The sequence below is a fragment of the Ziziphus jujuba genome, chromosome 10, assembly GCF_031755915.1.
Source record: "Ziziphus jujuba cultivar Dongzao chromosome 10, ASM3175591v1".
Lineage (NCBI taxonomy): Eukaryota > Viridiplantae > Streptophyta > Magnoliopsida > Rosales > Rhamnaceae > Ziziphus > Ziziphus jujuba.
Genome location: NC_083388.1, coordinates 23,379,851 through 23,401,460, shown reverse-complemented (window position 1 = coordinate 23,401,460; position 21,610 = coordinate 23,379,851). Strand labels below are relative to the sequence as shown.

General features: G+C 30.9%; 2 protein-coding genes across 7 annotated transcripts; one reads left to right on the top strand and one right to left on the bottom strand.

Moving 5' to 3' along the window:
• Nucleotides 1-14,226: 14,226 nt before the first annotated feature.
• On the bottom strand, nt 14,227-15,463 carry LOC107412250 (DNA damage-repair/toleration protein DRT102). The gene has a single exon (XM_016019976.4). The coding sequence runs from the start codon at nt 15,367-15,369 to the stop codon at nt 14,422-14,424; it is 948 nt and encodes a 315-aa protein (XP_015875462.2). The 5' UTR covers nt 15,370-15,463; the 3' UTR covers nt 14,227-14,421.
• Nucleotides 15,464-17,177: 1,714 nt separating this feature from the next.
• Nucleotides 17,178-21,574, top strand: LOC107412256 (uncharacterized). Of its 6 annotated transcripts, none has more exons than XR_003054946.3 (9): nt 17,178-17,338; nt 17,542-17,672; nt 17,959-18,065; nt 18,179-18,244; nt 18,347-18,429; nt 19,205-19,251; nt 19,858-19,936; nt 20,049-20,238; nt 21,179-21,574. XR_003054946.3 is itself a non-coding variant. In XM_025071236.3 (9 exons), the coding sequence occupies exons 1-9, from the start codon at nt 17,279-17,281 to the stop codon at nt 21,186-21,188; spliced, it is 660 nt and encodes a 219-aa protein (XP_024927004.2). In that variant the 5' UTR covers nt 17,178-17,278; the 3' UTR covers nt 21,189-21,574. The 6 variants fall into 6 exon arrangements, 2 of the variants coding, with proteins under 2 accessions (XP_024927004.2, XP_024927003.2); XR_007239307.2 differs by lacking the exon at nt 21,179-21,574 and adding an exon at nt 20,672-21,135; XR_007239308.2 differs by lacking the exon at nt 21,179-21,574 and adding an exon at nt 19,534-19,748 and having other exon boundaries at nt 20,049-20,109.
• The last annotated feature ends 36 nt before the right edge of the window (nt 21,575-21,610 follow it).

Here is a 21,610-nt window from a genome sequence, read left to right as displayed (position 1 = left end):
TATATATACTAGGTGTGGCCAAAAACCAATGAAGATTGAAGAATGAAATAATTTCTTCCTAAAATGAGTTGCACCTATATATGTTGACCTGGTAACATTTATGTTTCATTAAAGAATGGTGTTAGATGTAAATAGTATAACATTTGAATCTTGAATTCCATATGAACCAACCTAATAGAACTTAATCGTATAAATATTAATGAATATTCCATCACTGACAATTATAATTTATTTTAATTTTCGGATTGAAGAAAAGGAAACCAATTAATATTAATTACTTTAAACTAAAAAAAATAGTGAAGAGTTGTCAATAAGATTAATATGAACCATGCTATTTACATTCTGATCATCTCTATCAACCAATAACAATGTACTAACAGAACAACTCAACAAAATTAAAACCTTGTAAAAAAATTTTAAAACTTGAAAAAACATATCTAACAAGTAACAAACATATATATAAGCTTACCAAACTTCCCAACTAACAAAAGCCATGCCAAATTTATGTTGTAGAAGTAATAAAAACCTAAAAGAAACTATTTATAGAGAAACATGAGAAAAAGAACGTAATTACAAACAAAAAAAGGGATAAAGAAAAACAACCACACTTGCCACTTAAAAAAAAAAAAAAAAAAAATTCATAATGTTCTAATATCCAACAAAAATAAAGTTTTAATATCCAACAAAAATTTAAGTAAAAGCAATACAACAACATCTAGACCACATAATAAATAAATTACAAAATTAACAAGTCAATTTTCATGGACTCACAGTTCAAGTTTTTCTTTATTATTATTATTTTTAAATCTTTGTTAGGGGTGGCCAAAACCAGTTTAATCGACTAATTAATACCAAAAAAAACAAAAAAAAGTAGAGAAAATACAAAGGCAAAAATTCTAGAAAAGATTGAAAAGTATAAAATGGTGATTTGATAAGTGAGGAGAGGACTAATTAAGAAATGTAAGCAATTACACATTTCTGCATAATCAAGTATATATATCTTGACTCAATTAATTTTTTAGAGAAAATGAAGTCAGCAATTACAGAAATACATTTGTGCATTATAAGTATAAGAAAGGCTGTCTAAGTTGCATACATATGCAATTCAGTGAATCTTTTGAGAGAGAGAGTACAATGAAAGATGGGAAGGTAGAGGTTAGAAATAAACAGGTGATTCTCAAAAACTATATGGAGGGCGGGTTTCCTAAGATTATATGCATGTGACCTCTGAAACTACTTTAAGCTTAAGCTTCCACATGCTTACGTTGACGTTCTTATGAAGAACCTCTACTTGTCCTACAATCCCTTTCAGCGACTTATTATGCAAAGCCAACAGATGGTCGACCAGATTATACCCCTGCCATTGTATGTTTCTCTATTTTTATTTTTATTTTCTTTCTTACATGTTCAAGTTATATATTACCAATTATTAAATTGAAACAATAATGTTACGGTTATTTATTTTACATATATATAAACACATATATATTTGGAGACAGAATAGTTTAATTTTGATAATATTAATTAATATTGAAAACTACTTAATCATTGCACATATATGCATATGCAGTTGTTAAGTGGGTTCTAAGTGTCTAGAGTGTTGGATGCTAGACATCCAGACTCCAAAGATGGTGACTTATTTCGGGGAACAACAAGGTGGGAAGAATATAGCCTTATCGAGAGACTTGAAAACCTCATCAAGATCCACCATACTAATGTGCCTCTTTCTTACTTTGTTGGAATTCTTGAAATTCTTGGTACATGCTCAATTTCTTCCATTTCCATTCATTAATTATTAATTATTTAGTTTTCCAAATCAATTAGCTATTAATATATAATATATATTATGGATTACTGGTATATATATAGGTATGCCCAGCTTGTCTGCTCATGTTGGATTCTCCAAGGAGTTTAATCTTAAGAAAGGAGAAAAGGTGTTCATATTAGATGCATCTGGTGCACTGGGTTAACTTGTTGGCCAATTCACTAAATTATCAGGCAGCTAGTTTTTTGGCTACTTCAAGTCTTAAACTAATCATCTTTTCCAATTATGTAAAAAAAAAAAAAAAGTGATTATTTTACTAATTTCTTTATATGTATCTATTTGAATCAACTCCCGAGTAGAGCTTGATTTGTCGAAAGAAAAAGAGTAATAATTACAATCAAATGTCCTTTGACTCTCGGAAAATTGGAAGAGGCGGTTGTTAGGTTGGTTTACAATTATGGTTCATGTAGTTTGTTAAATTGTTGGTTGACAAATAAAACAATTCACAACAAACACTAAAATCCATTTCCTTGTTCACTAAGACAATTTCACAAACACATACTCTACAGAACCCATCACTTTTTTACTTTATTTTTCAGGTTATAGATTTTTGGCAGCACAAATTACTTTCTCTAGTAATTTTTAACCATTTACAGTTCAATTGATAATTTTTTCAGATAAAATAAAGTTTTACAGCAATAAAAAGAAAGCCTTGATTGATCATAATCATAAAACAGCCAAAAGCTAAATCAATAATAGTTAAAAAAGGAAAAATGGATGAGAAATTAAAGAAGAAATAACAGTCACCGTCAAACAAAGGAAATAAGCCAGAAATTTTTCGGACCGACAGAAGCTTTGGTTGGAAAATGAAGACCTAATTTGTGAAGGCTTCAAATCTCTTCGTCGGAGAAATTAGATGCCAAACCCATTTATATATATTGGCCAAGTCCTCAACGAATTCAAAGTCATAGTTGCGGAAATGTCATTTATATGTCTGCAAAAGGGGAGATGAGGGATGCCTTTGATGAGAATAACAGTTTGAAGAAGACCTTTGAACAATGTTGTTTTTTTATTAAAAAAGCTTACACATCTCTTTATTTATTCTCGTGCCTCTTTGCACCTGTGACTCTTCCTGTTGACTATTTTTACACACAACAGCAGCAACAGTTTCCAACAACTACCAACAGCAATGACCAGCTCATGGCAACAGCAACCAATAGTGTCAACAGCTACCGTGTCTTATCAACCTTTTCACGGAGTCGAGGAAGGGAAAGCTTTCAGTGATTTCCTACCACTTCCTGTCTATAAGAAACCAATTGTTTAGATTATGTTGAGAGTGAGCAATCATCCCTTGACACATGAAAATAAGCGGGGCAAAAACGCATGGGAGACTGCCATTTTTGAACCAAAATGAATAGTAAAAAAGGACCAAAAACCGCTGCTTTCTTCTCCTTTATAGTATAGACAAAGGATATATATATATATATATATATTATTGATTGGGTATCGACTCCACGAGTGGACCGGATCAATCGGCTGAGCTTGAAGACAAGCAAACATCATCATGGTTCACGATGATATGATTTGATTTTTTCAAAAAATTTTAGAAAATTACTTTCCACAAGTAGATGGAATATTGCTAGGACAGTCTATGAGTTTTCCTCCATCGACAGCAGCATAACAAAATCTTATGGAATCCAAGACAAGAGTGTTTTCATCAACCAAGGATGGGTGGCACACAAGAAGACAAGCTAACATGAAAATTTTTCCATGTTTATGGTACTCGTGCTTTGTCTGTTGGGGGTTCAAAGATGGCCAAATAATGTTTAAATCTAAAATTTGTCCATCCTCCATCTGCATGGTTTCCTTCATCTGCAAGATATAGAAGAATGCATTTGGTAAAAATATTATTAATTGTAGTAATTAAAAAAAAAATAAAACCTTAATAAAAAAAACCTACCGATTTCTGGTCGAAAGTTACTTTAGCTTTTCCATTCTCTTTTGGTGGCCATAAGCCATGTATGGTGAAACAATTGGGGGATGCAAAAGCCAAGTCTAGCAAGTAAGACGTAGGACAAGGATGGGGAGGGGGAGATGTTAAATCCAACTCAGGAAAGTAAGGAGTAGCAGAAGGAGTAGGAGGAGGAGGAGGAGGAGATACAGAAGGTGTAGGACAATGAGGCGAGGGGGAGATGTAAAATCCAACTCAGAAAAGTAAAGAGTAGGAGAAGGAGTAGGAGGAGGAGATAATACAGAAGGTGTAGGAGGGGAGGAGGAGGGGAGGAGGAGATGTAAAATCCAACTTAGGAAAGTAAGTATGGTGCTATTTAATTGTGAAGTATCAAACTAAGGTTCAACTAGTTAAAGGAAACGAAAATGGAAAGAAAGCCAAAGAAAGTACACCTAGATGATATATATATATATATATATATATTATCGATTGGGTATTGAGTCCACGAGGAGACTGTATCGATCGGTTGAGCTTGAAGACCAGCAAACATCACGAGGATATGATTCGATTTTTTCAAAAAAAATTTAAAAAATTACTTTCTATTTTTATTTATTTTTTTTTTACAACATACGAGGCAAACAACTCTAACTTAAATTAACTCTAACTGAAATTGAGATTAGATGTTCTATAGGTCAAAAAAGAAAAGAATTTAATGGTGCTTAAATTAAGCATTTTATGTCAGGAACATATAAAGGATTTTAATGGTTTAAATTCTACCAAATGTAAATATATTATTATTTTATTTGTTAATATATTAATATAACCTACATATTTTTTCTTACCATTGGTGTATCGAATCTACAACCTTCCAAGTGTAAATATATCATTATTTTCTTACCCATCGGTGTAAATTCTACCAAGTGCAAATATATTATTATTTTATTAGTTAATTTATTAATATAACCTAAATATTTTCTTACCATTGGTATATCAAATCTATAACCTTGTAGGTGTGAGTAGTTTGTCTATCAACTATATGTTTATCAATAATCAATATCTTGATTAGATAGTAAGATTTTTTTTTGTGAATTAAAAAATAATTTTGTAATTATTTTTGAATATTATAATATTAATGTTTATAATATAAAAAATATAAAAAATATTATAATTATTATAATAAAGAATTAATATTATAAAAATATTATAATAAAAAACTTCCTTTTTAGTTTTTTTTTTTTTTTTTATGTTATTGTTATAGAAGGTTTACTCTAAGAAAAGGGGAAGAGGAAGAAAAAAAACTTAGTCAATTTTACTTAATAAGTGTAACTAAATGTAAATTAATAAGATGATGATTTCATGATGAATATAAACTAATCAAATAATGATAGTATACACATGATAAATATTTCGATAGACTAAATGATACCTCTAGTATTATTATTGTTATTATTATTGATAAATTAGGGGAGGCAAGTTTAATCACTATACCTTAAACTTAGGATTAGCCAGTTATCACAAGTGAATTTGGTTGTCCCGGAAGGACACCCTAGTATCTTTTTATTAGTTTATATTAAATTATATTTATCTCTTTAAAGGATCATTTATTTATATTTAAATTATATTAATTTGTCAAAAAATAAAATAAAAATAACATTAAAGGTACTAAATAAATCAAACAATATTACACAAAGTGCGATGTGTTAATATTTTATTGTTTAACATATCTAAATATAATTTAGCTATGGATAAGTAAGCCAATTAAATAGTTTTACCTACATGACACTTTTTATATACGTTGATAGATGTATTAATTTGATTTTAATTTATATATATATATATATATATATATTTGTAAAACTTGTGTTAAATCATAATCTTTTAAGTGAAAAACATTGAAAATATAGTTTTATTTCGACCTTTAATACTATATCATTTTAATTTATAAAATGCAATTTAATAAATTTTTAGTTTGTTGTTTGTCTAGTGATAAGTCTTTCATACTAAAATCTAACAAATTTTTAGTTTATTGAAAATATAATTTTGCATTTGCTGCTGCAATGATAAGCCACTCACAAAACTTGTTAAGCACAAAAGAGAAAAGTTATAATAGCAGTTTTATTGACAGTATAAAGCTTGCTAAGCAAACTACAATTTAATTGATTTTTGATGTTCGAATAATACCATTGATAAAGAGTCAAAAATTACCTTAAACACTAAAAAAATAAAAATTAACTGTTAGGTATAGTACACTAATTCCGACTGTATTTTATCCTAAAAGCATATATTGAATGAATTACTAACATCATAATTATAGAACTAGCAATTTCATAACTAACATCATAATTATAGAACTAGCAATTTCATACATAATATATATATATATAATTTAAATAGATAGAATATATAATATACAAAAAGACATAAATAAGAAAGAAAGTTTATTTATCTTATTCATTTATTCATAATATATATATATATATAATTTAAGATCTTAAATAATATAAATAATAATATAAAAACCTGATAGAAAGAGTGTATTGGCCTATATCGGTCCAATAGTTGGAATTTATATAATAAAAAAGAGTATTATAAAACTTGTTGGGCATACTACAATGTTAATGATTTTTTTGATATTCCAATAATGACATTGATAAAAAGTCAAAAATAACTTTAAGTGCTAAAATATATATATATATATATATATATATTTTTAAATGTTAGATTATAGTATACTCATTCCAAATGTAATTTATATGGTAAACATATACCTAATACATTAAGAGAATATTTGGTGAATAACTATTCCATAAGATTAAATAAATTTATATGTGATTAGTTTCCATGTCAAGGAATGCATATTTTTATTGATTAACTATTTCTCAATTTTAAGGAATATCAATTCCTTATCAATTTTTTTTTTTAAGTTATTCTTTGACCCAAATATGGTAAATCTTTTTTTAAATACAAATATAGTAAATATAAAAATTGATAATTCTTAAAAATCTTTAATTTGGTGTATTATATATTTAAAACATGTAAATAAAAAATATTTTGAAAATCACAAAAAATAAAAATATATAATACAACTTAAATTTAAATATAATAACTTATATATTTAATTAAACAAAAAAAAATTAAATAAAATATAAAGAACATAAGCATAAATATAAATAAATATTAAAAAATAAATTAATTTTTTATGCTCATCATTAAATGAATTAACATAATCAAACAAATGAAAAGGATTAGTAATTCCTTTTCTTTATATTTTATTCATTTGAATGATTATTCCTATTCTATGAAGAATAAATATTCCCTATAATCATATCATCCAAATAATATATATATATATATATTTATATATAAGTCTACAATGATTGTAAGAGATGAATAATGGAGATTTGCAATGATGAATTTGAAAACCTAAGAGACTGAGTGATGTTTTTAAGTTATTTATTAATAATATACGTATATATTAATTTAACCAAAATATGTAGCCATGAAGCAATACTGAAAACCCAAAAAAGTGAAAAAAATAAAAAAATGAAAAATCATGTAAACACGTAAAGGCAACTTTACCATGCGCAAGCATAAAATACACGAACTTGGATGGACATATAAAATATACCCGACCCATAAACATTCCAGTCCAAAACACCTTCCACACGATAAAAACATCGAAAATAGCAAAAAGACAAACTGTAGCTTCCCATCTTCCCAAAACCAAACTATTTAATGCTGGTCGTTTTCAGATTCTTCTTCTTTATCGATCAATGGCTTCCTTTGCAGCTTGATTATTATTATAATTATTATTATATATATAATATTCACAAATTAGCCTGAGATACCTTTCTTTCATTCGCTATGCTTGTTGTAGATTTTTCACCACCCAGTGTAGTTATAAGAACAACCAATTGGCCTGCATTATTGGAATTGATGTTTTTTTTTTTTTTAAACCATATTGGCCATTTTTAATTATCAGCAAAATAAAACTAAAAGCATTATTGCAAGCAGGAGTTTTTATGGTAAATTACTTTTCATTTGTTTGTTCCTAATTAAGTTATAATAATGGGTTGCATAATTGGTACTAATTATATATATATATATATATATAATGAAAATTGGAAAAAGTATAGTATAGCGATTATTTTGATTGATTAAATGCATCTCCAAAGTGACAACTAGTAAAATTGGTTCTGTATTTGTACATTGGGCCACAAATTAGAGATATGAACAGAACTTTTCTAAGTATAAACTCCGCCATCTCTTTAAAGCTAAAGAACCATATGACTTTTGCAGAAATTAGTCTGAATATATTACCCAAAAAAAAAAGTCTGAATACACTCCATAAATTGATATCATTGAACTTGAGTGGGGTTCTTCCATTTTTTTACAATTTAAATTTCCAATAATGCTAGTCTTGCCTTATAAAAAAAAAAAATTTGCTAGTTTTATTAAAATATTAATTAAATTTATTTAATAAAATTTAAATAACTAATTAATTTATTTTTTATATTTAAAGTTGATATATATATATATATATATACACAAATTAAGATTAGAAAATGAAATTAAAAATCTCAAATTAAAATCAATTCACAACACTGGATAGGTTAGTCAACCTCGTTACACTGATGAAGAAATACAATCACTTCAATCACCCACAGCCTCAGATTTCATAGATCACTAATTAAACACAATGAGTACACCCTTCAAACCCCATTGGAAACAATTAGATCAAGAAATGATGTCAGATAAAAATCATGATAGATTAATAAAATATAGACAATCACACACTAGAGAACAGAAAGAACATATTTGGCAAAGTTGGAAACAGTCAATGTTACAACTTAAATTTGATATACAATTTTTCGATTTTCTCAAAAAATATTATTATCCATTAAAAGATTTAAAAACTTTAACAAAAGAAAAATGGATTAAATCAGATCAATCAACCGTTCTTCAAATCACCCTCCAGTTGAAAAGATAATCATTCCCCATTTAAATAATCAAGTCATAGCCTCACCATTTAAAACTTTCACCCATGAAAGCAAAGATTTAATTAATGAAATTAGAAAAGTAATTGAACAAAATAATTACACAAATCAAATCATTATTACAGTAGGGAAACAACTAGATAAAATAGAAACCAAAATTGTCCAAAGAAGAAATTAAACCACAACCACTTCTAAAATTTTCAAATATTACAAAAATTCCAACCCTTCCAAATAAAACAAATCAACTCAGTAAACTCTTAAACGAATTACAAATAAAAACTTCAACTTCCAAAAATGAAGCCTCCTATTCCAATCTTACTACTATTAAAAATAAAAATTCATCTGATACAGAATCAAATCCATCTTCATTAGATAATCATCTTAACCGACTTAAAAATCAAAAACCACGATTTAATACCTTTAAACAATGGAATAATAAACCCTTACCTCCAGAATTTCAGGAATAAAATCCTAAAAATCAATTCTCTGTCAGTTTTGATAAATTATACGAATGGGATATAGATGGCTTAAAAGAACAAGAAATACTAAATAAATTACATCACATGTCCATGGTTGCTAATAGTTATTTCACTAATCAAAACCTTTCCCAACCTAAAATTGTTGAATTATTAGTCACAGGTTTTACCGGTACTTTACATTATTGGTGGGAAAAACATTTAACAGATCAATCTAAATCAGAGATCATTTACGCTAATAAATTAGATGAAGAAGGATTCCCAATATTTAATGAATGAATAGGTCAAGGTGTCCCAGATGGTGTCAATACCTTGTTAGCCACAATAATCAGACATTTTATAGGAACTCCTACAGCCGTCACAGAGCGAATTCATAGTCAATTAACCAATTTACATTGTCCAACCCTTAGCGATTTCGAATGGTATGTACAAACATTTACCACCGGAATTATGATGAGAGACGATAGTAATCAACCCTTTTGGAAAGAAAAATTTATTAATGATTTACCCCAATTATTTGCTAGAAAAATCAGAAATGTCTTAAGTAATGATAGTGGTCACATAGACTACAATTCATTAACTTATGGAGATATAGTTTCAATAATCAAAAAAGAAGGATTAAAAATGTGCACTGATATGAAAACAGCCAATCAACTAAATAATGATAAAAGAAAAACTAAATACGAATTAGGAAACTTTTGTCAACAATATGGTATATCTACAATAGGACCCTCTAAGAGAAACAAAATCAAAGAAAAATCACATAAGAAAACTTTCCGAAACAATAAATATTCAACTCATAAAACTTATTATAAAACCAATAAATTTAATAAACTCAATCCTGACAAGTTCTACAAATAAAATAAATATAAAAAAGATTCAAAAGATAAAACTAAAATCAAATGTTTTAAATGCAATAAATTTGGTCATTTTGCTAACGAATGCAAAGTTAAGCAAACAATCAAACAATTAGAAATTCCAGAAAATCAAAAACAAAACTTAATCAATGTCTTAGGAATTCACAACGCAAATAGTGAACATAGTGAAAATAATATTTACACTAAATCAAGTTCTGACGAATCAAGTATTCACTCTGAATCCACTAGCGACACAGATAACCCTAATATTACTCTAGGATGTTTAGATGCCTGTTGTCTAGATACCTGTTGATTTGTTTCTTAACTAATTCTACTGAAGATGAATATATAATCTTAGAATTACTTAGCAAATTAGAAAATCCTGATGAAAGGATAAAATATATGAGAAAATACAAAAAGATCATAACTGATAATCACAAAGAAACAAATCAACTTAATAAAAGTACTCAAAAAATCTGTTTAACAGAAGCCTTACAAATCTTTAATAACTGAAAAAATAAACACATAACTATTCAAGATCTACAATCAGAGATTAAAATAATTAAGTCCGAAATTAAAGAATTAAAATTAGAAAATTATTAAATCAAACACCAATTACAGTTTATTCAAGAAAACCCTAAAAAACGTATCCCTAATCAACTTGAAGAACAGGAAGAAGGATCTTTCCATGACAATTGTTTAGCTTCCATTCAAAAAATCAAACTTAGAAAATGGCACATAAAAATCACAATAATCATTAAAGATTTTCAATTAACAACAATCGCACTTTTAGTTTCAGGTGCAAATTTAAACTGTGTCCAAAAAGGTCTCATACCTAGTAAATATTATACAAAAACTAAAGAAAGATTAAACTCCCCTAATGGAAGTAAAATGGATTTACAATATGAAATTAATCAAGCATATATTTGTCATAATAAAATTTGTTTCAAAACATCATTTGTCCTTATTCGAAACATGATAGATCAAGTTATTTTAGGTATTCCCTTTCTCTCTTTACTATACCCATTTACCACAGAAAATGATGGAATAATCAGCCACCCCTAAAGTGAAAAGGTCAAATTTGATTTCTTACTCCAATCAAATAATGTTCAGAACCTACAAGATCAATCCATTTCCAAAACACTTAATCGAATCCAAACTAATGATCTTCTTTCCCCTTCCTTTCCTTGTTTTTCCTATTCTACCTTATTTTCCCATTTCCAATCTTTCACTCATATTTTCAAACAATTAAAATTTTATTTTCTACTATATATAAAATTTTTCATATTTTCAAAATATTTTTTCTCTAATCATTTTCATTACAGCATGTCTCGCCCACTTGGCTACATGATAATCAACAACAATTCTGTTCCGATTTGGAGTAGAGAAATTGTGGAAAAGAATTTCCCAACCCAATTTGAATTAGATATTCCCCAAAGAACCTTAATCAATTCCGTGTGGAATACCGCACAATTTGAATCCACAAATCAAAAATCAGATTTTATTCATGCCTTAGATAACCTTTGCTTTTATTTACAATCAATCCGCCAAAAGCCCGATAGTCAATATTTCTCCCATTATATTCTATTCAACGGTCCAAACTCTGGCCTTTACAAAATCTGGTCCCAAATAGCCCATGAAATCGCTGGTCAAATTAATACCTAGTATCGAGGTTATTATAGCCTCAGAGAAGCCCTTGAAATCACCTATAGAGAATTAGATTCCCAAGCCTTTATTCATCCATGGGTCAGAATGGATCCATAGTTTTCCAAAACACTCCGCTTTGTCCAAAAAACCACCTCTAATCAAGCCTTCAGTTCACACTCTACCCATAGAATGCAACAATCCCATTCCCCTCCAATCACTATTGTTGTTGACCCACATAATCAATATACTCATGTTGTCCCACACCAGAGCCCACTTGACCTTCTTAACAATCCATATTTAGACCACCCCTTAGAAGCCCAAGTCAATCAACTCCAACATGACAAAAGATATCTCGAACACCAAATTCAAACCCTACTTCATAACAATGCCATTCACCAAATCCACATTAATCACCTCCAAAAAGACTTAGATTATTGGACCAAAAAACAAAAGCAACCTTTCAATCAAACCCAAGGATCCACCAGTCATACCCCTTATTCTTCCATACTCCCTATCAAATCTCACACCTTACCATGGAATCCTGCTCGTATCTTTTTCTATCCAAATCAATGGTTACACCAAGCTGGCTTACCCAGTGAAATCATTTCCCATATCTGGAAAATAAAAAAAAACAATTCTATGAAGAGTTTAGCTTTCTCCAAAGAATGCTACTCTCCTTTTTAGAGTCACCCCATACTTGTCCCCGAGAGGTGTATGTATACACTAAAGCTGCCTTACACCCCTCCAATAAAAAATGTACTACATGTAACCCTGCTATAATTTCACTTAATCACGTAGGCTGCAAACATGAAGTCAGTTATGCCATCCACCGAGTTGGACTATATGCCTCAACCTTTCACAATTTCATATTTCAAAGTAAAACAATCACATGGGCCACCCTATTCGATTGGGGATTAATTGGTACAATCATATTCACCCACACAGATCAAGCCCAAAACTGTACTGAATTATTAAAAATGGCTATCACCTGTCTCTTCCTACCTCACCATTATAGTCCCCTTAAGCAAGGATACATTGCTGTTCACATCACATCCACACCCCCAGAATGGATTCACGGATGGGAACCAGCAAGACACCTAATCACTTTTGAAAAATCAAAGTACGCTACTCATCACCTCAGACAAGATGAAGAAGTCCGCAGATGCTCTAATCCTATTACAAAACAGTTACACCATTGGAGAGCTGCTGTTTTTGGTGACAATGTTAATCTCCAAGGAATCAATCAAAAATATTTTCTCGCCAAAGAAAATCAATATACAAAAATTATATATTCATAATGGTTTTAGATTTGTATGGAATGATGTCTTTACCTCCTTCCACTACAAGACAATGTATCCAAACCTTGCTGCTATTTATCACAAAATGTTCAAAAAACATAGAATTATTGCACATAGAATTATCACTACTGACAATAATCAAGAATCCGACGAAGATGTAGAATTTGATCAAGACGAAGATGATGCTTATCAGTTTGGAGATGAAGAAGCCCTCGACATCGACAACATAATGGAAGGCTGAGTCATAATCAACATCAGGAATCTCTGACAGTGCAGAGTTACTTTCAGAATTCCACTCACAAAAGCAGATCACAAGAATTACTATTCAATCACTGTTCATGAACAGTAAAAGGCACCGAAAAGAAAAATACTGTTTAAAATACTGTTCACTGACAAAATCATTTCAATCAACAGGAGCCTCACTCATTCAACCAAACCCTTCTTTGCCTATATAAAAAAGCCTCACCACCACATATCAAACGAGTTGAATCAAGAGTTGGTTTAAGAGAGTTTTTTTGGCAGAGTTTCCTCTCTTCTTCTTCTTCTCTTCTTCACTTGTAATCAAATATTTGAGTGTTAGTTTGAGTGCTTTGTAATCAACTGAGATACTAATTTGTGGTATTCTTCTTAATTAAGTATGCATTTACATTCAATTATTTTTAATTATTTATTTTAATCATTTATTTTAAAATTATATTCCTTAATTTGTTCTACCGTCTTCAAAAAATATATATATATATATATATTAATTAATAATATCTTAATATATATTATTTGATAATTATTTTAATATGTATTACTTATATTTTTTGACTTTTTGTCAATGAGTCGGGGTCGTGACGTTGGAATCAACCTGAAGGGCAGGAATCACAGAATCAGGAATAACATAGCTTTTGGCAAATGAGTGCACCCCACTTGCAATTTCTCATTTTAATGCAAAATGAAGGCCTATTGATATTTTATTTTCTTTTGAATGCCAAATAACCCATTTGTTATTTATTATTTTTTTACTATAAAAGAATGAAAGGGTTTGCCTTTATTTTATTATCATTATTTTTTATTTTTTTATTTTGGACACATGGTGAATTTGTTGAAATAAGAATTTTTCAATCAAACCAGTTAGTGTTTCTGAAAGATAAAATAATAATAATAAAGTAATTTAATAATATATATGTAATTATATATAGTCTAGTGGCAATCTACCAAGCAATACCGAAAACCGAACAAAATTAAAATAATGTAAATATAGGTGAGCTTTATTGTATCCAAACACAAGCACTCCCTTCGAACTACTTTACATGGAAATATATGATATTACCCAAACCCCATAAACATTTTCCATATCATAGGGAACATCGAAAACGTATCAAACAAAACATCCAAAAAACACAAACAAAACTATCTCACTTCTCAGACTACTACTACTGCTACTACTGGTTGTTGATTTTGGATCCTTCTTCTTTATCAATGGCTTCCTTAGCAGTTTGAAGATCTTCATCAAAGAACATATCCCATTTCCCATCCCACTTTATAAAGAACTCCGTTTCTTCGTGATACTTCACCCTGTGCACCTCCCATGCCGGAGTAAACAAATAATCCCCAACGCTCAGATCGAACCTCTCCTTCCTGCTCAGATTCCACACGCTTTTCTTCCCTTCCAGCACTACCAGATCGTGTCCAAATGTGTGGTGATGCGCTGGCTCCACGCTCCCAGCTTTGAACCTCACTATAGCCGAAGTCGGTGTCTCTCTTATGATCTTCATAGACCCTCCAGGAACTATTTCGATCGGTTCCAATTCCCGATTCTTCACCAAGCAGCACAGCGAGCAAGGGACTTCAAAATCACCGCCCGCACCGATCTTAGGCATCTCCGTCAGCGAATTTTCGAGGAACGATTCGACCTCTGACGGCCATGGTTGGGATCCCGAGGCAGGGCATGGGGATTTGAAAGGCGTGTTGAGCCAGGTGTTGAGGATCTCGATGGCCGATTCGGGGGCGGTTGACATGCCGGAGACAGCGAGGACATTGGAATTGTTGATGGATCGAGCGTTGAGTGCCTCTGCCGGTGTGAGACACGTGGCGGCGAAAACTCCGGGATACTTGTTGGCGAAGATGGAGACTCCGACGCCGGTGCCGCAGGCTACAAGACCACGCGTCTCGGTGGTTTTGGGGGAGGAAGAGGAGGTGGCTTCGGAGGAGACGCGGCGACCGACCTCGGCGGCGATGGAGTAGTAGGAGGAGGTGCCGAGGTCTTCCACTTCGATGTTGAGGGAGCGGAGGTGGGCGATCAAGGCGTCTTTGAGTGAGCAGCCGTAGGAATCGGCGCCGGCGATGATCTTGAGTGGTGGAGGGGTGGTGGGGGTTTTGAGGTCGGCCATTGATGATTGTTACAGTTGCAGAGAAGGAACTGGAAGGAAAGGAAGTTTGAGCGTTTCCTTTCGGATGTGGTTGGTAGCTCACTAGCTCGCTGGCTCTAATTATTCTAATCCTACGTTTTAACCTAAACAAAAGCACCTTTGTTTTATTCTAAAATTACACGGTTGCCATTCGTTGGTTGAACATCAAATTAACCAAATTTCCATAATGTGAAAAAAAAAAAAAAAAACTACAGTTTAAATTTAAGAATTATATTTTATTCTGAGAGTTAAGAGTAAATGACGTTTTTGAGAAAACAGGGTGTGGAATCTGGTGCCTGGGTTTGATTCTCGATGAATTTGGACTGGAACGTGGGGAAAGTCCAGGGAATTACCTGACAAATTCTATTTTAATAAATAAATAAATAAATCCGACTTCAGTACCTATTCATGCGGGAAAATGCCCTCGTGGTTGTATTGTGATTTTAAAATTGGAAACAACTTTTATTTTATTTTATTAAATTATGTATAATATATGATATTGATAACGACTTATCGTTATCGTTTTTATAATTGCACTATAAAACTATCCGTTTGATTTGGTGTTTTGATGTTATTTTTTATCTTTGTTTATGTTTTTTTATTATTTAATTATGGATAATCTGCTTATTTAAAATTTCTTAGGACTAGAAATTAGAATTTATAAAAAATTTCAATCAATTAAGGCAAAAAAAAAAAAATTAAATCCAATTTCAAATAGTATTGATTTTTACTTTTTGTTTTTATTTATTTTCTTCAAATTTATTGTCAATTGAAATGTTAAATAAATTTTAAATGCATCTTTAATGCTGTTGCAATTTGGCATTACATTGTTAAAATATGGCATAAAGTACATTTTAGCTTCTTTAATTGTAAGTGGCATTTTTTGTCAATAGCATTCTTGATATAAAATTTGACACTAAATTTGCAATTGAAAAATTTTGATAGTTGACCCATTCTAATAACATTTGTGGGATCCACACATAATTTTTTAATATGATTTTTAACTTTTAACTATTTTTATTGATGAAAATAATGATGAGTGAGATCTATAAATATTTTATACTTAAATTGTTATAATTTTGCTTTTTTATTGATAAAAGTGAATCACATCACCTTTTAATAATATTTATAATTTGACAATACTATTTTTTATCATATACCATTTGAATTAAATATTTTAAGATTTGGCAATGATATTGATATTTATCATTGTAGATTTCATGCTAATGTTAATTCTAGAATATAATGGCAAAATGATTTTTTTTTTTTTGGGGAAATGCTGTAATTGTTATTAAATGTAACTAACAAACATTTAAAATAAATAATTTACACATAATTAGATTAAAAAAAAAATCATATTCCCAACCTAAATGTTATTTTTTAAAATTTATTTGTTTCCTTTAATATTCATAGAAAACAGTGAAACTATTACCAAAAAAAAAAGAAGAAGCAAAAATAAAAAACATGCCATGCTTGTGTCATGGAGAACAGATTTGAAATAGGTGACCCCAAGAAGTATAGTTACAACATTTAGTCAAATGATGCAATTCAATTTGATGTTTCATAATGCAATTGAGATTAAATTAGAAAAAAAAAAAAGAAAAAAGAAGAAGGAATAGATGATAAAAAGATTTACATCTTTTCTTTTCTTTTTTTATTTTTTTTAATGAAAAGATTTTTTTTTTAAAAATAATAATAAAAATAAATAAAGAAATTATGATTGGACTGAAAAGTAGGCCCAAAGATTGGGAGTGAGAGTGATATATGATTGGGATGAAAAGAAGGCCCAAACAACCAATTAATGTCCAACAAAAAGATCAGAAGGAGCAAACACACACGCACACACTACTGAAGCTGAGGTACCGATCACCGCCTCGCCTCCGCCTACCAAATGGCGGGAGTCTTTTGCATTCCACCACGTGCTCCACTAACCTCATCACCAAAGCTAACGGTAACAAGCCAACACAATATTCAATTATTAAATCTTCATTGTTTTCTTCTTCTTCTTCTTTTTTTTTTTTTTTTTTTTTTTTTTTTTTTTTAAATTAATAGATGTAGTTTTTATTTTTTGAAAATGTTGATTTTTTATTATTATTATTATTTTTTGGTCACCAATTTTGGATTGGTGATTTAATTGCCGTTAAAACTCCGAAGACTCTGCGTGGCATCCGATGCAACTCAGGCGCACCAGAAAACAATACAAAGAGAGACACCCCTCAGGTTTTGAGATTCGTCGTCAGCGTTGCCACCGAGCTTCTCAGAATTTTTTCTTCCACCACCACCAGGTACTACTGCGTCTATTCTAACAACACCGCCTTCCTTTTTTCCGTTTGTTTCGCGAGAAAATTCTGGCACAAATAGAGCCTAGTTTTCTATTTCTTTTTCAACCTGTTGCTTTTTGTTTGAAAATCCATTAGCTTTTTTTGTCTTCTTTAATCTTAAAGATTTGAAATTGTTTCCGGTTAGGAATTTCCGAATTGCGGTTTCCATCGCATACGAAGTATTTATATCCGCGCTATTCTATCTCGTAAATTTCACAAAATTATCTTTTTGTGTTTGGGGTTTTTGCAGGTCGGATAGAGTGAGTGAGAAACAGAGAAATGAGGTTTCAGTTTCATGTGTTGATGATGTTCTTACGGTTCTCAAATCTGATTATGAAAATGCTTATTTTGTAACAGGTACTAATTTTTATATTTTATTTTTAATTTTTTTAATTTTAGGGTTACTTGGTATTTTATTTTTTATTTTTTTGCTCTATCATGTGATAGTAAGACTTCTCATTTGAATGTAGGGGTCTTTTCTTCTGCAATTTATGCTCAAGATTGTATCTTTGAGGATCCAACCATTAGATTTCGGGGTAAAAAGGATTATTGTGACTGTTATTATTAGAGTCTCTTTTGCTGTGGTTTAAAGTAGAGGGTAATTGACAGGCTAATTTGTACTGTATTTGGCTGTTCAGGTAAGGATTTATATGCTCGTAACTTGAAGTTGCTTGTTCCTTTCTTTGAATCTCCATCAATTGGATTAGAAAAGATTGAGAAGGTAGTCTTTGTGTTACATTGTAATTCGATTTCAGTTAAAGAATTTAAGATATTAGATCATTAGTAGGACCATAAAGGCTACCTTTGCATCAATTTCCTCCCCATGTATGCTTCATCAGGTATTACCTCCAAAAATAGGTCTTGGTTGGGCTCTCCTTGCTCGTTTTAGAAAACTTCTATCTTTTAAATAATCAAAGGTTTCTTGTGTAAAGTGACAAGTGAAAGAAAGATATATTTGAACTTTTAGTCAGTCAAGAGGTTGATGCGGCTGCTAATGAGTGACCTTGCAAGTTGTTACATGTCTCATGAAAAGTAACAGTATCGAGGGAATTTTTATTTGATTAGTTTTGAGTTGCTTTTTATGTTCATGCTTCATTCCCACGATCCATCCTCTATTTACAAGATTTAAAACAACAACACTGAGATAAACAGTGTGGAAGACCTTGTCCACATATTGGTAATATTACAAGAAAAAACATTATGTTTAAATTTAGGATTTCTTTTGAACTGACAAAGCCATTTGCCTTTTGATTGGATTCACATGTTGAATGCCCAAAGTATTACTTTGAACTTCTGCTTTAATTCTATCTTTGAATCAATTGCATTGGAAATTATGTTTAAAGAATTTGGTAGAGGTGTCTGCCTCCAAAAATAAAGTTTATAGACCAGGGGACTTTAGTGCAGCAGTTTGATTGTATATCTTCTTATCATCACAATGCCTCGTCAGATAGTTAAACTCAACAGGGTTTTAACATTTCATAGTGATATGCCTGCAGGATATTAATTCTGAAACAAATTTTGTGCTAGCAACATGGAAACTAAGGTGCTTAACTTGACCTAGTTTCTCTTTTGCTTTATGAATTAGCATGTTTGTACTATATATATAATCTAATCTGGCTGTTATATATTGTCACCATCAATTTCTATAGATTTCTGGCATATCAGAATACATATCTAGTAGACTAGTAGTCATGGCAGCTTCAAGGTTGGATGTTAGCGTGTAGAAATTTTATTGCTTGAGCAACGAAATACTATATTTCTGATTTCTGACATGATGTCCCACACTGCTATCTAACTTTGCTCCATTAATTAAGATGGAATATAGGATACATCCATTTATGCTAGAGAGCTTGACAAGCCCTGCCATTGAAGGCGGTAGTGTCCTAGCATATATTTATTTTCTTGGGAAAAATTAGGGCGGTTCCAATCCATTGCTCATCAAAGGTACTGAATGCATCTTCAAATCACGCAACTTTCGCATTTGGTTTGCTTTTCCATTTTTGCTGCTTCAGACAATTCACCTCTCTATTGAAATTTCATGTAAATACACAGTGCTTCTCTTTTGTAGTATTATGACTAGCATATCAATTTTACTACTACACTATGGTTATGTACGTCGTATCTATAAGCTACTTTTCCTGGTTTGTAGGACCTATCTGAAGCTGCCATGGAGGCCTCTCATTTGCATTGATGGGAGCACGATCTATGAATTAGATAGTGACTTTAAAGTGAGAAATAAAAAGCCCTTACTTTTGCTGCAGTGTGTAAATACTTGTACTGGTAGTGTCAATGCAAGCTGTTACTGTCATTACTAATGGCTTGCCACTGCTGATTCAACAGATTGTAAGGCATGCCGAGAGTTGGAGCGTTTCAGCACTTGAAGCAATTGGCCAGATATTCACCCCAAGTTTTGGAAGGTACAGAGGTGACTGAAACCGACAAATCTTAGACATCTAAAAATGACTCGGAATCCATATATTATTGCCATCAGGAACTATTGCTGATAAGTATTGGCAAAAGCAAAACTAACGTATGCTTTTATAACCTTTGATGTCATTTACATAATTACATCATTGTTTGCGATTTATTGGCCACAAACCAACATTATTAGATTCCAAAAGCAGAAAGAAAAAAGTTTGTCTTAATATGATAATGATGCATATAGTTTGTATTGATATATTTTGAGGGACTAAATTGTAAATACCATGACATGCCTTTTATATGCTTCGTTGGCTAATAAAACCATATTTGAGAGCTTGTGGGGTAAATCTTTGTTGAAAATGTTTATAGTCGACAGCCAAGATCATTTCCTGAGAGGCTGAGACTCCTATCGCCCTTTTCCTTCAGCCTTTGTCCCCACCGATGCCTCTTTATGCACTGTTATCTATTTAATTGTTTCTTTACCAAAAACAGAGGAAAAGGAAAAGAGCTATTCCATTATTTTATTTGCTATGATTGTGTAGGGGAAGAACCATACCTCTGTAATGATGATAAGTCACAAATATAGGCATCAAAACAAAGACATAAAAAAAGAAAAGAAAAAGAATCCTGTATGGAGTATAATGTGGTAATGAGAGCTCCTTATGGTCTGGTCCAGAAAGTCCAAAGCTTTTACGTGAAAGGCTAATGGGTGAGCCTATTACATGCATGTTCTTGAGGTGATAGTTTATAGAGAGAATCCAAGGTGGTGTTGGGCGAGTAGTTGCGAATGGTGCATGCGCGCATGGTCGGGATGATTAATTACATATTCTTTTAGTTATAAGTTTTGGTATAAAGTGATACTGTGGACCCCATGAACGTACTAGCTACTAGGCCTTTTGATTTGGTGTCTTTTCATTTATTTTCCCCCTTGTTTTTATGTATTTGTCTTGAATGTCCTTTCAACTATCATTTAAAGTATAGTGTGTGAACATCTATTTGTAACTTCTATAGCCTACTTACCTTTTCTCTAACTTTGTCCATTTTTGCAGAAATTTTTAGCGGTGATTCAAGAAACTCAAGTGGCTAACTGTTTCTTTTGTTTTCTAGTGCATGCTTTTTTAAATTTCAAACAAAGTTCGAGTGAAGAAAAATAAAAAAATAAAAAACCTCAAACCCTTGTGGGGTTTTTCTTGGAATATCATAAAAGTAATATGAAGTATTATGCAAGGCATAGTTCTTGAAATTGTCCTCCATCTAATATTCTCAGCGGAGGTCAAACAAAACCGTCTACAATTTGTTAAATGGGAAAAACTTTACAAACGTCAATGGAGGATACCTTTCAAGAACAAAGACGGAAAAATAAAGGCATTTTAATTTCTTCTTAATTTTGATGATGGCAAACAGTTGGATTTCAATACATTTATAAAAGTAAATTTATTTATTTATTTTGGTTTGATAAATTATTTTTAGGATTATTGTTC